The 18,932-nt window shown below is 35.7% G+C and overlaps 1 protein-coding gene across 1 annotated transcript in view; it reads right to left on the bottom strand.

The window, feature by feature from the left end:
• Positions 1-1,019: 1,019 nt before the first annotated feature.
• LOC138706575 (coiled-coil domain-containing protein 170-like) overlaps positions 1,020-18,932 on the bottom strand; it is a 55,301-nt gene continuing 37,388 nt past the window's right edge. Inside the window, exon 3 of the mRNA XM_069836479.1 lies at positions 1,020-1,199. Coding sequence (XP_069692580.1) covers positions 1,020-1,199 — 180 coding nt within the window. The remainder of the gene's footprint in view (positions 1,200-18,932) is intronic.

Genomic DNA, 18,932 nt, shown 5'->3' with positions numbered 1-18,932 from the left:
ATTATGACCAAAATGGTTTTTAGAGGGTATTGAATATAGAGGATTCAGCAGATCATAGGACAGTGTATTATACATATTGGTCAGCTATCTGTGGAATACCAAGAATAATAACAGACGTTTCAGAGAAGTCTTCACAAGAAAAATATCAAGAAAAAACACAAATATCGATCTTTTCCACAAGCTACTTATGTCTTCTGACACTTATATTACCGCTTAGGGAAATTGATGAGGGAAAATCGTGGCGGTTTTCAAGAGAAGTGCTGCAGTTACTCTTCGAGCTTCCATTACTCGGTGCTGCCGAAGAACAGACTGGCAGCGAGGATACAGATTCTTATGGGGATGCATCTGACTTGTGAATGAGTATCGTAAATAAGAATATTCCCTCGTTTTACTCTTTCAATTTTAGGTGCCCGTCACATTATGAATATTAATTTCTTTTCTCACTGAAATCGAAAAAAAAATTACAATAATTGCTAGTTTTATTTTTTTTTGAATTAAGACCTGTTTTCATTCACATTGTGTAAAATTTACTTACTATCAATAATTGAAGATAGATAAAAAATTGTATGAAAATTGAGCAGTTAGTTTTCGAGCAATAATTTTTGGCCTGCTAGACTCTTTAAATTACCACTGTGGCATGTTGGATTATCTCTACTATAGATGACGTCGTTAAATAATATAGTAGTACTCAAGTACAATATCAAGAGATCAGGGCGTTGGCTATCACTGTGACGAATTTTCTATCGTCATAATGAAAACCTCAGAAAAAAAACTCAACCTGGTAACTTGTCCCAACCAGGATTTGAACCCGGGTCCGCTTGTTATACGGTCAGACGTGCTAACAGTTTCTCCATAACGGTGGACTCAACAAGTTATACTGAACGCTTTGCATTTTGAATTCCTGCATTTTTAACATTACTGCTCGAAAATAAAGACAGACACAAACTATTGAATCAGAAATTAGCCTACTCTAAGATACTACACTGTAATATTACTAAAAACTGATACTCTGCTGCAACCTAACTAACCTGTACCAGTTCAGATGCTTTATGTATAAGGCCATCCGGAGATGACAACATGGCTTCACTGTATTCGGTGCCCAGGGCTGAGGACAGTCTGCGAACTAGATCTTGCATTGCCTTCCGCTGAGCCTCTTTCATAGCTTCCTCAGAATTGCATTCCAGTTCCAGAGTGCGTACCTGTGGTCAGTTTGTAATTATTTATTCTTACCAGCATAATTGAAAAGAGTTATCTGATATTTCAACAACGTTATAGTATCCCGCATATATGAAACAAGTTATTAGAAAGCACGAATGAAGAACGTGTTTACACTATTAGTGCGAAAGTACTAATTCTGAAAAACTCATTTTCAAATTTTCACGAAAATATATGTATTCAACATTCCAAACACTAAAAATTCTACAGAGGCACAGCTTTTCTATGCTGCATACTGTATCTTTACGCAGAAATTAAGTGTGGGTAATGCGAGAAATGAAACAAGGACAATAAAAGGAATACAAGAATAACAAGGGGAATACAATGGGAATAAGGGGAATACAAAGAGAACAAGAGAAATACAAGACGAAGGAGGGAAGATAAAGAGAGAAAGGGCAAGAAAAAGGGAACCTGAGGAAAGGAAGGAGAAAAAGAGTATAACAAAGAAAACAGTGTAAATGCAAGGACAATAAGGGTAAGACAAGAGTATCAAGGGCAATACAAGAAGAACAAGGCGACTACAAGAAGAACGAAAGAAATGTGAGGGCGATGAGAAAGAAGGAAAGCAAAAAGAAAACAATGAGAACAAGGGAAATGTAAAGAAAGCAAAGGGAAGTGAAGAGAAATTAGAGAATAAAAGAAGAATGAAATGTACAAAGAGAACGAGCAAAAGACAAGGAGAACAAGGCGGACTACATGGATAACAAGTGAAGAAAAGGAGCACAAGAAGGAATGAAAGAGGAGATTAGCAATGGGAATACAAGGAGAAAAAGTGAAATAGAGAGAGAATGAGAAGAAAAGTAGATCAAGGAGAATACATGAAAAACAAGGAAGATACAAGAAGAACAAGAACAATACACGGAGAATAAGGGAATACAGGGAGGAAGAGGAAAATGCAAGGAAAAAGTGAAGGATACAAGGAGAACATGAGAGATACTGAATACAAGAAGGCCAAGAGGACGAGAAGAAGAACAAGGGAATAGACCTGAAAGGATAAAAAAGGAATACAATGACAAAATGGAGGATACAAGGAGAAAAAGAGGAATGCAAAAAGGGCAAGAAGATGAGAAGGAGAATAAGGGGAATACAAGGAGAGAAAGAAAAATACAGGGAGAACAAAGATAATACAAGTAAACGAGGGGAATAGAAAGAACATTTACGTGAACTTACTTACACTCAATACACAGATATTCAAATGTTCTGTCGAACCAATCTGTCAATATATTATGTCTATCATGCATATTTCTAGAACAAGGTGGATACGAGAACTAGGAGGACAAGGTGAATACTACGTGGTGAACAATGAAGGGGGGTTGCAGTTTTACGTGTCTCAATTCTCAAGTCACTTCCATTCCTAGTGAGGAAAAAGACGTAGACGTAATTCTACGTCAAAAGAATTTTGACTCTTCTTGTATCTCTGTTTCCATTCCCTGGCATTGCCACCTTTATACGATGGGAACTAGTACATTTTGATGATCCTAAAGATGTAACTAATTGAAACTTCGACTCATAACATAAGTAGTTATCCATCTTAATACGGTGAACTAAGTGAAGTCAGACTGAAGAAAAGTTAGCGTGTCCTTTTTTAAGGCTACAACTCCATCAACAGAATAGCTGAAAGCTGATAATAATTAAATCAGCTTATGTTTCCTATCAAAGAATCATTATAAATGCAGTCAGAAAGAAAATATGAACGACGACTTTGGGCTTTAAACCTAAGACAATATTTGAAGCTTTAAATTTTCTTGCAGCGTGAAATGTACAAATAGAAACCGACATGCTGAATCACAAGAGCGCACGTATAGACAACAGTGAAACTCGTTGAACTCCAATACGAATGTATTATGTAGAAATATAGAGGACGCACTGTATTGAAAACATAAGTTGACTGCACAGTAAAATGAATATTACAAAACTAGGCAAGAACTGAAGCACTTTTAAACTTGTGTACAGTCTTAGCAATGCCTTCGTTTCTTTATAATCTTAGGTGCGAATGTAGGACACTGATCGAAAAGGCAAAAAGACGAATGGGAACTGTTAGACTTTAAAATGTTTGGCAAAATACACAATAATATACAAAGAAACCAAACCAGCTAGTATGAGAGCAATTAAAAATATAACAAATTGAAGAGTCCAATGCAAAAAGGGGGAATGGCGAATTTATTTCGTTTTGCAGGATATGAAATTTAAACGTTGAAACCATATTACAGAACATACAGCAAATATAACTCGTGTATTTCTTTTTTTTACACAACTCAACACATACTACAGAAATGATATGTAGTAAACTGTAGCTCTTGCTAATCAATCATTGTCACCAGAATAATTTTTCATCAATAAATGCAAACAATAAATGACAAAAAGGAGGAATGTCAACCATTAATGCAAATAATAAATAACAAAAAGGAGGAATGTCAGTAATCTTAGAAAGGTCTGTTTACTCTGCTATTTCAAATGGAAGGACTTTTGCGATAGAGTTTGTTGTAATATTCTGCTGCATCTGCACAACAAAACTGCTGGAGGAGTTGCAAATCTTTGAATTTATCCCATAAAATTGGTAACACATCTGAAATAAGAGGATCTGTTATTGGTATCATAGATGGGGGTGATTAATCGAAGCAACAATTTCAGTGATAGGTCTTGTCGCAATCGAGCAGGTCTTCTTAAACAAGGGTGCCAAGTACAGTGTCCAGTTACTCAGCATAGCTTGGTCAACATAAGTTAAACAATATGGTAAGCAGATGGCTTCATGCGAGCACTCTCAAGTACTTCTATCCAATGTTCTGGTAATTCTGTTGGATATTTCTGGTTTATGAGAGCCATATTTCGGTCGCATTCTAAATAAGAATATCCGCGAACGGGAAATGTTACTTTAATGCAAACCAGTCTCCGAGTAGCATACACCACATTATGGGAAAACCGGAAAACACAATGCTTTTGTTTTGACCGGCGCATGCATCACAAAGCACCTCAAGATTCTTCACTTTGGGTTATAAAATATTAAAAATTGGACGATGAAGGAATGAGGTCACTTCATCAAAACTTTTTTTCCTACTGTTTCTTGATATCAGTAGAATAGTAAATATCCCGGATGTTGAAGGAATAGAATGATAGTTGTCTATATTATACATCGTTCATTGTAAAGTTAGGCATCATAAGTTTTTTTTCTGAAAATCAAAAGTAATAGCTTCGTGCATGCCACTCTTCATGCTGTTCTTCCTTGCTTTTGGTTTTCTGTTATAAAATACTTCGGCTTTATGTTTATGAACTTCATTTTCCACTTGTGCTGTCTTTATCTGATTCTCAATGTTGTGTTTTTCATCTCCTGATAAGGAAGAATCGGATAACTTTTGTTGAAGCACCTTTGCATTAGCCTGGTACTTATCACATGCACTGCATATATCGAAGCATAGATAGCCAAATGCGATATTAAATCTCGTATTGAATATCTTCGTGTAATATTCATATGAAACAGGTGGCGGTTTTTCTTCTTCGTACATTTAATACATCTATACTAATAATAAATCAGTGGCCGAAATTTTTCTGGTAATTTTCGATTTTCCAAAAATAATTGGTCCTAAGATATATAATTAACCACCCTGAAACCGAAAATCGCTTTTTTGAAATTTTTGTTTGTATGTCTGTCTGTCTGTCTGTCTGTATGTTTGTTACCTTTGCACGCGATAATGGCTGAACGGATTTCGATGAAAATTGGAATATAAATTAAGTTCGTTGTAACTTAGATTTTAGGCTATATGGCATTCAAAATACATTATTTAAAAGGGAGGTTGTAAGGGGGCCTGAATTAAATAAATCGAAATATCTCGCTTATTATTGATTTTTGTGAAAAATATTACATAACAAACGTTTCTTTAAAAATAATTTTCGATAAGTATTATTCCTCGAAAAATTTTGATAGGACTGATATTTAATGAGATAAATGAGTTTTAAAATTAAAATAACTGTCATCTAAGGCCGTATAATGAATTAAAAAACAAATGACTTTGTCTATAAGGGGCCTTGGACAACAACAATCGAAAGCTCTGAAAGATAGCCTACAGAGAATGTTTCTGTGTTTGTATGAAGTAATATCGGAAGCTAAATTAACCGATTTGTATAATTAATTATTATTTCACCATTGGAAAGTGTAGTTTCTCTAGGTGGACATAATGCTATAATGTTATTACAGTAACTTCTGATATAATATAATATAATATAATATAATATAATATAATATAATATAATATAATATAATATAATATAATATGATATAATATAATATAATATAATATTATATTATATTATATTATATTATATTATATTATATTATATTATATTATATTATATTATATTATATTATATTATATTATATTATATTATATAATTTAAGTTATTTGAAGGGTTCAGAACCATAGTGGGCCAAGCGCCATTTACTGAATACGTAGAAAACAAGGGTTAAAATTAAGTTACTACCATAATTCAATGGAAACCTATAACAAGTAAAATAAAGTATAGGCATTAAATCTAAATGATGTCAATCTTCATTAAACTATGGTTGCATGTAGTAAAAATTAAGAAACATGTTAAAGGAATTGTCATTGCACCAAATGAGTGTCTCTGGACCAAAATGATCGCATTTTAATTATTAAAATACAATTTAAATTAAGTAACGTATTAAACGATTTATCCTTCTATCAAACACGAATGCTCCCTGGATCAAATGTCCTATTTTAATTATATAATTACTTTATATTTATTTCTAACGGGTGCAGCGGAGCGCACGGGTGCGGCTAGTTTTATTAATATATTTAATGTATCTGGAAGACTATTTCGTTTATATGACGTCATTCTATTTTCGGCAATTAAGTGTAATAAAATTTTGAATTCCAACCAATCACAGTCATACATCACGATAATTTCTGCAGCTCGATTTATCACTATCAATTTATCCCATGGTCGTTCTTTGTTTAGTCAATGTCGCCAACTTTTTCCACGTAAATCGATGAGCATGAATCCATTGTACTAAATGAAGTGCGAAATCCTACTTCCTCATCTACATCTTCATCTTCTAATTCCATATCCATTCTATCTAAAGAAAATGGCACTCCTTCATAACAATAATTAATGTATTAATCAGGTTATTTGTAATTATACATACTATAAGATGTTTAAATTAAGTTATAATTTCAGCAGATAATGAAAATGTATTTCTGTTATAATAACAAGAGGAACGCGCAGTATGTGTAATTAACATTAATTTTTAAACCTATATTAAGCCGGCCCGGATGGCTCAAGCGGTAGGGGAACGGCATGACTCTATCACTTGGTCCGAAGGGTTGTGGGTTCGAGTCCCGCCTCGGGCATGGATGTTGTGTTTGTATTAGTGTAAGTAAAACAAAGGAAACAAGTGAAAACGAAAACAGAAAACAAAAATAACTTTTGTTAACGGCCTCTGGTCGGCCTAAATTAAAAAAGAAAAGTACATGAAAATTTTAACGCTCATTTTCGAGGATCATAATCAATTTGACAGAAAACTAGCTAGACCAAATGATAGTACTCCCTTTCCACTATAAGATGGCATTATTAACTCAATTTCAATTTTTGATGGACCTTGATCGTTTTTCCCGAGTACCCGTCGTTTTTAAACCTGTATTTTTCTTCTCTCAATTGGCATTACTGAATAACATTCAATTTATTTATTGCAGTAGTCGTTATTCACCTATTTAGACTTCACAATGTCTGAATAGGTTAATTATTCATAAATATATAATTATTAATATTTTGTGAGCGAATTTTAGGGATATATTATTTACGTTTTTATTTTATTCACGAAATAGTTCTAATAAATGTCACTCGAGGTCTGAGATTTCCCAAATAGGCTAAATCCACTCGCTTACTATACATAAACTCTCTCACTTTTCTTCCTACTGTAATGGCTCTGCCGTCCCTTGAAAGAGTTGATATGTTTGACCACATTGTCTGCGACATCTTTTGGTTTTCTGTAGTGATTGTGGTCATATAGGCCTCGTCGATCTGTCGATTGTGTCCCAGTAGTTTTACAGTTTTCTGAATACGTTTCTTGGTAATGCCATGTAAAATGTCTTATAGCATACAGAAATTCCTTTGGTACCATCTTCTTTGACGATTCTCATTCTGTATGAATAAAACTTATCAGGAAATAAAGCATTTTCTTCTGGGTTTCGTGGTCTACGATACTGAATCGAATGTTCGGTTATTAATCCGCATAGATATGCGTTTTGTTCATCCAGAGATCCTAAAGAATTAAAATCTTTAATAATGCGTTTAATTTCTTGTTGCGAAATGACCTCAAAACACCGATAACGTTTGCTCTTGCAGTCTGGTCCAGTTTCATATGTTGATAACCTCAAAGTCTTCATTAAATCACTACTTGTAACTTCATGTTCCCTTGTACCAGTGTTTATCTTCTTAAGACTGATGCACTCACCTTCACTGTCTTCCGAATATGCCATATTTAGACATAATTTTCAAACTTAAAAAATAACAGCAAATTATAGAGGCATTAGTGTCATGGCAAAAATTAGTAGGATTTTAAGTACCATTATTAAAATTGGATTGGAGGAAATAATGGGACATAAAACATCAGAAGATCAGGCAGGCTTTACAACCGGTAAATCATGATTGCACAATATATTTGTGATCAGACAAATTATTGAAAAAATGGTGGTCAATGGAAAGGAAGTACATATGGTATTTATCGATCTTGAAAAGGCCTATAATTCTATACCTATCAACAGATTTTGAGTGTCAATGGAGCAATTTGGAATCCCTAAAGCTCTCATTACTTTTATTAAAAGAATGTACGAATGTAAGCCATGTGTTAAAGTCGGAAATCGGTTATCATCAGAATTCATTACAACAAAAGGACTAAGACAGGGATGCGGATGTCACCAACACTGTTTATGAAAAAATGCAGAAAAGGGTGTTGGCGACAGAAATGGATGAATTGCGAAGAAGTATGAGGATATCCAGACTAGAAAATGTAAGAAACACATATATTAGGGAAGAAATTGATGTAGATGAAACTGTTATGGACAGAATAGAAAATAGGTCTTTACAGTGGTATGGACATGTACAACGGATGTCGGAGGAACGGTGGCCTAAATGTATCCTCAATTGGACTGTGCCAGGCAGAAGAAAGCGTGGAAGAGCTAGAAAGACATGATATGAAGGAATACACACTTTCATGGTGAAGAGAGGGATGGAAGAGGGACAGTGGGAGAATAAGAAGCTCTTGAAAGCAGGAATCAAAGAGCGAACTGCCGTAAAGTGGAAAGCTAGTAAAAGTGAAAGTAAGTAAAAAATAATAATACATAATACAGCAGAAAATGTCTACGCATAACTATGAACAAATAATTCTCGTAAACAAACGAGTTCTTAGTCTTTTCATATAGATGCCAATGTAAATACATGACATTCTCCTGTTTTATACTGTTTCGCTCTGACATTCCCCCTTTTTGTGTTGTAAACCAATTCGTCAACACGATGTACATCTGGAACTATCTTCTTTCTTGCAGTGCAACAAAGTGTATTGTATTCTACTCTTTTTCATCTATAGTACTGAACCTTGATCTCATTTTTCACAAATTTACGACAGTCCCCCTTTTTGCAATGGACTCTTCAATTGTATACAATATGGAGAGATCAAGAAAAATAGTTTCCCTATTTAGCCTACACCTATATGGATGAATGACATAGGCACGAAATAGTGTAATGATTGAGGTGCTATTCTACAAAAACCAAAGGTCGCTGTTTCGATTCCCGATTGGATCGTGAATATTTCCAATAATTGACCAAGTCCTTTCGGTTGCACTATGACTCTGGGACCTACTCAGCCTCCGACAGAAGTAAGTACCATGGAATCTTCCTTCGGAGTAAAGGCGGAAAGCACATAGGACTAAGATGCCTATTGTTATTAACGCTCATTGTCTTCATAAAGGTCTGCTCACACCAACGCGGGACGCGAGAGCGTCAGCGAATGCGAAACCGATGCGAATTATAGAGTACAGCGGGATAGGGATTCACTCACACCGCAGCGACACAATCCCGCCTAGGTGGCGGGACTGCAGCGTTCTACTCGCAGTTCGCTGCAACCAGCGTTTTCCCGCGTCTCGCATTCATTTTGGGAATGGCGACTGAACAGTTAATAGAGTGTGTTACGAGCGTTGCGTACGAGATTATAAAAGCTGGCGCTTAGGATGATAAAGAGTGGGTCTCGGAGCGTTATTACAATTTCTGCCGCTAGGTTCACCTCGCAATGATGAATAGTTCCATTACTACTATCGTAAAAATTCTTTGATTAATTTTGCATTACTCATCGAGTACGAAGATTACAAACATGCCAATAATATTACAGTCTTATTTGAGATTTATTAATGACTTGTCAAATAATAGTAGGTATGCAGATTTTCAATTTGATTTAATGGAATTTACAATTTTGTTTCTCGTAAGTTTGGATTTGTTAAATTAAAAATTTTGCTTTCATTCAACATTCTTCATCTGGTTGATTTACTTTGGAAAGTTGATTGTTCTCAGTTTCGTGTTTTTCCTTCAGATTTCGTTCCCTCTAATTCGTTTTAATTGTAAAAGTGATCTACCGGTGTCTTCTATTTTCAGACATTATTATTATTATTATTATTATTATTATTATTATTATTATTATTATTATTATTATTATTATTATTATTATTATTGTTATTATCATTAATATTATTATAATACAATAGTTATTGATGCAATAATAATAATACTAATGATTTACGCAAAATGTTATTCAAGCAAAGAAAAACAAAAATTGATATTGCAAAAGAAACTATAATATAATGCAATAATGATCAGCAAGTATAATAAAATAAATACTTATGTTACCATTTTAACATACGTAATCAAGACAACCATAGATTGAATACCACTGTATTAGAAGATGCGTGCTAGAGAAAACTGATTCGAGCACGTACTGCCTTCCTGAGTGGACGTACTGTACTTAGACGAGTGTTTCATACACATCGCTACTGTGCCTCTCAAGTATATAGTTCGTGTTATTGAGTGTTTCCTTGTGTTCTTCAATTATTATCAGAGTATATTGTTTCATTATACTAATTTTATCATGACTGTGCAACATTATAAGTGATTCTACCTACGTTTTGTTTACTTTATTCCGGACTTCTGTTTCGGCGGGACTGCCCGCTTCCGCTCTACTTTTCTTCACAGAAAGAAGATTTAGTGTTCATCACAAGATTTAAACCGGCCACAACTGCTTCCAACATCAACATCCAATACTACGATGTCGTCTCCAGAGGACGACGATTTGCAATTAATACCGCATGTTTCAGGTAATGAAACCATCTTCACGATACAATCATCTAGTCTCAGAAACTTCTCGCGAACGTCAACAAAAAACAAAATGGATTCGAAAAAACTTCATTTAACTCAACAATATTCCGAAACATCAGTAGAAACAACACTGACAGAAGGAAAAAACAACTCTGAACAGTCAACGAAAAACAGCAAAATTAATTCCCACTCAATAACAAATTATTGCAAATTCAGATACAATCCTGACACTTCGCAAGAGTCAATTATTCACCCAGACATTAACCTAGAGAACAGCTTTGAACCTCTTGCGTCTCATATGGACACTGACGTAACTTCACCTAATGATGAAAACCTACAGCATACAACTAATACCAACCAAAATACAAACAATCCCACTACTCATCTCAAACAAGCAAGAATGCCACCAATCGTAGTTACAAACATTCCACCAGACATTTCATTCGCTAACAATGAAAAGCCGCAATCACTCCTCACTCAACCAATGAAAATCGGCTACTCTTCTGAAGGGACCAAATACCACACTGCTTATCATAAGGACTATGATATACTATACAACATTTTCCAGGCTGAAAACCTTAAATTCCACTCACATGAACCAAGGGAAACCCGGCGCCGGAGAGAACTTTTCTCCGTTTCATTACTCTTTCATCGTATGATGACGCAGAATATCTGCATGTAAATATCATATGTACTTCAGTACATTAAATAATATATATGATATGCGTAAATCATTTGTGATTTAAGACGGCGCTTATTCCGTCGGATCCCGGCCAATTACTCACTCATAACGAGTGCACCTCAGCACATGTGTGGACTTCAGTCCTCCGTTCATAGACATCTATGACGTAGTGCAGAGGGCGGCCACTAGAGGGAACCCAAGATTTGGAACTTAAAACTGAGACGATTCTGTCCGACGCCGGGGTGGTATCCGATGTGGCTTAGTAGATAAAGCATCAGCACTTAGAGCTGAAAACCCGGGTTCAAATCCCGGCGCCGGAGAGAATTTTTCTCCGTTCCATTACTCTTTCATCGTAAGAGAAACCAAATTTTACAAATTGTACTGAAGGGACTTCTAACTTTCATCGAATCAGACGTAATAAAAACTGAACTCGAACTTCTCAACTTCAAAGTAGAACATGTCCGACAGATGACAGTACCTCGCAATGACACCGAAGGTGCACCCATGAGATGACCTATACCAATATGGGTTGTTACACTACCCAAAACTGAACACTCGAGAACAATTTATCAATTACGGGACATTAACAATCACACCTTTAAAATCGAAAGCTACAGAACAAGTCCTCATATAATTCAATGTCACAAATGTCAAGGATTTGGACATACCTCTCGTCGATGCAACTTACAACTTCGCTGCGTTAAATTCAGTCAAGAGCATTTATTCTCCGATTGGCCTATTAAGGGACCTCACACACCCATATGTGCAAATTGTAAAGGTGCACACACAGCTAGTTAGGGACAATGTCCAGTCCAATTAGAACGAAAAAAATGCTTTGCTAGAAAAATTACGCAACACTCAAAAGTTTTGTCTTGAAAATCGAACTCAACAACCGGCCTGGACTTCCTCTGATTTTCCACAGCTTTCGCAACCAGCGCAGCCGCAGGCTTTTGAAACAACGTTTCGTCATTCTACAAACACCACTCTTCCTCCCGACTCTCCTGCTGAATTTTTTAAAGACATCCTACACCTGCTTCGTTCCTTTAATATTTTTAATTGCCTTCGAATCATCCGATCCACTCTTCATAAAATACAGGCAACCTCCGATCCTCTGTCTAAACTAATAACGTTCATAGAAGGTATAACAAATCTAATTACCAAAACAAATGAACATCCCTAGATCATCAGTATTACGTCGTAACCTCAAAGTCTTAAATTTTAATTCCAACGGCATAATTCGCCAGACATTCGAACTGCAAACACTACTCCACAATTACAGCGTGGACTTAGCCTGTATTACAGAATCTCATCTCAAACCCTCAACAAAGCTCCGAATCAGAAACTACAATATCATACGAACAGACAGAGATCAATGTCCAGGTGGTAGTACTGCCATCCTTATCAAGCGCACAATTCCGTACAGAGTAGCGACGCTGCCCATATTTCAAACACCTGAGGCCACTGGTGTGTTCATAGTACTCAATAACACTGAAACTGATTGCTTCCGTATACTACCCGCCCTATGCCAACATAAATGAAAACGACATTAAATCACTGATAACTCACCATCAACATTTTATAATCTGCGGTGATCTAAATGCGAAACATCGAGACTGGAACTCCAGGATTACTACACAAAAAGGAGAATTTCTACTAGAACATTCCACACAATTCCACTACGCCATCAATGGACCATGACAACCTACAAGATATCCATAGATTGCAGCCCAAGAACCTGACGTGCTAGATATTTGTCTCCACAAAACAAAACACATACCACTTGAACAATTCTGTATCAGTGCCCTAGATTCTGATCATATTCCGGTTTTACTTACTTTCATGGTACCTCTACTGCTGCACTCACCTCACAAACAAGCAACATGAGTCACTAACTGGAATGAATACACAAAACGGCTACATAACGCACTAGAAGGAAATATCCCAAAATTAACACCTGACGACATATATATGGCAATAAATATGTTCTCTACAACTATAACAAATACATTTTTAGAAGTCTCATCAACATCAACTCCAGTAAGAACAAATTACATCCCAAATCAAGAATTAGAACTTTTATTAAAGGCCAAAACAAAAGCTCGGAAACGATGGCAACAGTATGGAGATCCGCAAGCAAAAACTGCATTTTACAGTTACCAACGAGGACTACGTAGGAAATTCCAAATGTACAAAAAAAAAAACATTTTGAAGACACTGTACAACAGTTACAACCAACGTCCAGACACTTCTGGTCCTTCACGAAACGTATATTAGGTAAAATCACACCTTCAACAAAAACCCACATCCAGGATTCTACAAATACTTTCATCTATGATCCCTAACAGAAACCCAACCTACTTGCCAAATTCTTCGACCTACAAGGAATACTATTCCATATGCTCATCCTCAAGAAATCAAAACTGCTATCAATATACTACATCTAAACAAGACATCAGGTCCAGACAGAATCTCTTCAGATATGTTAAAGCATTTACCTAAACGGGACATTACTCATCTAACAAAAATATACAACTCCTGTCTACAACACAACTATTTCCCTCCAGCATGAAAACTGGCGCACATAATAGCCATATCGAAACCAGGAAAAGATCCGACTGTATCAACAAATTATAGACCGATTAGTCTTTTGGATTTTCTTGGAAAAATTTATGAACGACTGATACTAGCACGAATTCAAAGATACTTAAACAACCCTCACTATCTCCATCATGCACAATTCGGATTTAAGCCTCATCATAGTACCAGAGAAGCAATTCACAGACTCACTTCACATATCCAAAATGGTTTCCAGCGTAAACAGCACACAATAGCAGCATTTCTTGTCATAGAACAAGCCTTTGATACTGTATGGTACGACGGTTTGTTATACAAACTCGATAGCATACATATCCCGTCCCCCTGCCTTAAATTAATTCACAGTTATCTACATAACAGAACCTTTCTAGTACGGGATGGACCACTTATTTCAAATCTTCACCCCACCAAAGCAGGAGTGCCTCAGGATGCAGTTTTAAGTCCCTCCCTATTTAATTCAAGATATACCTACACATCCCAAGTGTCAGCAAGGGCTATACGCAGATGACACTGTCATCTACTCACAGCATGTCAACCTTCACTTTGGATGTCTCCAACTACAGGAAGCTCTAGATTCTATCACTCAATGGTCAACAAAGTGGCGCCTCAAAATAAATGGAAGAAAATCTCATGCTGTAGTCTTTACTAAACGCTTTCCACATCGAATTGACTCTCTTTCCATTCAAGAACAAGATATACTATTTGTCACAATAACGAAGTACCTTGGAGTATTTTTGGACAAACGACTTACATACCGACAACACATCACATCCGTCCGCGACAGTACCTTCCAGAGATTCATGGAGCTTTACCCGGTGTTCAAAACCTCCACTTCACTCGAGATCAAGACTCTACTGTATACTACACTACTCCGTTCAAACATGATGTACTGTTGCGACATATGGTCCCAAGCACATCCGCGTCACCTATATGGACTTCAGAGGGCAATCTGCAGAACCATAACAGGAGCAGATTATTGCATTCGCAACACCCTACTATTCGAAATACTAGGTATAATGAAATTCACAGAATATATCAAGCTGATCCGTCAAAATTTCCTATCCTTACTACTTACTCATCCCAATCCATTGTTGAATACTCAAATCATCTAGCTCAATAGCAATTTCCCTCCCTGATGATTTTCTCAAACACATTCCTTACACTTTAATATGAAACCAACACTGTCCATCTGACGTCTGCTGCTAGTAAACATTAGTTAAGCAACAATAATCATTATCCAACTAACCATATGCCACCCTTCAGATTCTTTATAAGGCTAGGGTCCTAAGTACAGGACCTGGTATTTAATCACCCACTGCTCATTTCCAAAAAAAAAAAAAAAAAAAAAAAAAAAAAAAAAAAAAAAAAAAAAAAAAAAAAAAAAGAAGGGAAAAAAAAAGAAAGCTCTATAAATTTTTCACGATCAGTGAAAGGAAAGACTTTAACTAACAAGACGGACATCTTTGTGAAATATTGAGCGACATGTACAACAGAGCCTCTAGCGGCTTGACCTTGCGGAGAGTCAACTGTGTTCTCTGCATATGTCATTAAGATTCAGCTACTATGTAATTAATTTCAATGTATTCATATTGTTTGTGGTAGTGTAGTATTGTAGTGTGTACAAAGAAGATGCGAAGTATCCCTGGAGAGTATTATGAAGTATACGATTGCAGTGATCAGGAAATACAAAAGGATTTCCGATCTTTCTTTCGATTTCTGAAGAACAAGCCAGAGTAAGTATCTTGCCGCTTTTGTAACGATTTTAAATAATAATTATAACAATGAAATATAACATTTATATTTAGCCCTACAGTTTCCATGTAACTCTGTAATTGGTTCATTTAGTTAACTTTTTTCTGCTAATTTAGATCTTCCTTGTAGTAAAATACAAATGAAAAGTTAACATTTTGTTATTTTCTCGCTTATGCCGTAATGCGTTGGCAAATAGGGTGAAATGCAGCAAGGTCACAACACTCAAATTTTCTATAAAGAGTACCGTACTGGAAATATGTGCTTCCCAAACAGAAATGGTGTTACAATGTAGGTACATTGCAATTTCAAGTTTCACAGTTACTTGAGTTTTTAGAGAGCAATAAGAACAATATAAAAGGGAAGTTGAAACAGTGCATCCAAATTCGTACATGTGTAAATGTTATTTCTTGTTGAATGTTTTACTGACAAATGTGTCAATGTACTAAATCAAAAGTCACTGAAAATGGAAAAGGAAGAAAGAACACAAAAAAGTGCATCAAAGAATCGGAAAGCTAAACAAGTTATGCATGATTAATGTTATGCATTAGAATCAATAAAGTGAAGAAGAATTGTGTAACTTTTGCCTTCAAAATGATTTTCCTCTTACATTTAAACTAAATACTGGACAAAATATGCTCCTTTCGAACTCTAATTTCCTCATCCAGTACCATAACTTAAATGAAGAGTTTGAATTTCCGCCTGATTTGAGAGGTCGAGCCGTTAGGAGCGCCACATGCAAGAGGTCTCTCTATTATATCGTGCGAAATACTGTAAGATGCCCGTCTTGTTAGTATTATCGGACCATCGGATCTGTGCCCCTTCAGCGCTGTCATTATTCTTGAAAAAGTTAACGCCTGTACTCACTCCATTCCACCCGCTTTCCTCCCACCACATTAAACAGCAAGCCACGAACCTTGCGGAATAGGGATGTTGCCAAACTTCCGTCAAACGGTATAATAAATAACTGGTCCTCCATGCTACAATATCATTTCTTTAAATCAAAACACATCTTGCATTTCTACATTTTTTAAACCTAAATCCCATGTCTCAAATCACTTTCCGCAGCGTTTCTCTCCAAGCTTGAAAAATATTGTCTCTCGCAATCTTCAGTAATTTCTTCAATGTCGGAACTTCATTCTACACAGTATAAAATTCTTGTATCTTTCTTCTTAAAATACATCGGTTCATATCATCTACAAGAATTAAATGTTCTCTTGGTATGTTTTTCCCTGGTGATTCTAGCGTTTCGTCTCCTGCACAGCCTCCCTCTCTTCTGATTTTATTTGTTAGGCGCTCTGACCTGCCTATATAAGTTACATAAAATTTTGTATTATTTGTATTAGTTCAGTAAGTAATTTTAATACGTAATCAATTGAAATAAAATAAGCCCCACCTATGATCGCAGCTGCTCTTATCGTTGCTCGATTTATAGGAAACAGATATTGACCTGTTTGTTTCTCTTCATCGCAAAATGCTATTACATACTTGCTTAAAAATATTTCTTTCGCCACTCCGTGCTACAATGTTCATGTTGAGTTGACAACACTGGACTGCAAGTGCAAATAAACTGTCCTGCAAGAAGGCTAAAAATGGTGAGTAGTGGGAGAGAGAAAGAGAGAGAGCTAGAAAAGAGGGAGCTAGGAATGCAGGGAGAGAAATGAATTACCGAGGCTGAGAAGGAATTAGAGTTCAGTTCGCAAACTTACGGAGGCACAGATCCGATGGTCCGACAATATAAAATCTTTGGTGTAAGCCACAGAAAGCGCAGTAAATAATGAAAACATACTGTATGAAAAGAATTTCTGTTCTCTTAACCGGAGTTTTGGTTCTACTGTGACAGTAAGAGTGTAGTAGTATGAAGGAACCTATAATCATCTACGGGAACTGCAAGAAGCAGAAGTACTTCTTCATCAGAAGAATCCTATTCGCAACTGCATCCCGCTTTGGTGTGAAGACAACGACGAATTTCGCAGCGATCGCGAGATTACAAGTTTCGCTGTCGCTCCCGCGTCCCGCGTTGGTGTGAGCAGACCTTTTTAACAGACGGACTATATAGTGTTCAAGGAGTTGGCATGCACGACGCAGACTCTGCATTGAAGCTACTCTATCGCCACCCTGTCCTCTCATTTAATTGAAATTAAGCTTTTTTTATTCTCGATCATAGTATGAGCAGAAGCTGAACCTGGTACGTCATAAACCATGTGCAAAAGAAAAATATCTTCTCATAAAAGCATTCATTCCTCTTCAGTACATTGAACACAGAGAGAGGACTGTTACATTTGGCTGATATCAGAGCTTTCAACGCTCAAGACCAAATAAAAGGTTTATTTTATTAACACTTCAGATTGTTGTGCTTGTATTAAATTGAAAAACATTAATTTACAGTCCTAATCTTCTGAAATCATATTTACGTCTTTGTTACTTGCTGCAAAGACTGATAGTTTGGTTTATCTTCCTTATATTCTTAACTACATTTATTTTATTTTTGGAATAAATTTATACTAATACTCTAAATATTTTTAGTGACGACAGATATAATATAGGTCTAATCAGTGGAAAACATCACATCTATACATAGACCTACGGTACTCTAAATATTTTTAGTGACGACAGATATAATATAGGTCTAATCAGTGGAAAACATCACATCTATACATAGACCTACGGTACTTTCATACACTACAAGAACAAAATATATAATATGTTAGACAATATAAACATTGTTGACCTAATGGTTGGGACGCGAGAAACTACGAGTAGGCCTATATATATACCCAAACTTTTGGTGCAATTTTGGACTTTCACAAGATCTACAGAAGTCATACTTTCAAGATACTGCAATTTCTGCATTTAAGTGGTTTAAATTTTGTAAGTAGGTAATTATAAATTTTAATATTATAATGTAAAATAAAACCATATTGTTCAGTTTCTGTTACTTTGTCGGAAATTTGTATGGATTAGGGCTATTGTTTTATTTTACATCAGACTGTCATGTTAATTATATTTTTTTAGTTAACTGTATCACTTTGTCTCTATGACAAACCTCTAATGAGGGAAGTTTTTTTTTTAATAAATAAATAGTTACAATTATCATGTACCTTCATCAATTCTGTAGTTTTTTATTTTAGTTGATAAAGGAATTAGTGTGAAATTCTGCAAAATTAATAACTTGGATTTATTCAGGCAGACAACATTTTCACCAATGAAATAAAAAATATGTTACGTATTGGCATTACAAAATGTCTATTGTGTGCAATCCAGAAAACAAAAGTGTATTTTCTTATTTCGACGTAGGCTATTGCAAATGTTTGCACAG

The sequence above is a fragment of the Periplaneta americana genome, chromosome 1 (genome assembly GCF_040183065.1).
Source record: "Periplaneta americana isolate PAMFEO1 chromosome 1, P.americana_PAMFEO1_priV1, whole genome shotgun sequence".
NCBI classification, from domain to species: Eukaryota; Metazoa; Arthropoda; class Insecta; order Blattodea; family Blattidae; genus Periplaneta; species Periplaneta americana.
Note: the sequence above shows the minus strand (reverse complement) of the source record. Positions and strands in the feature narration are given on the sequence as shown.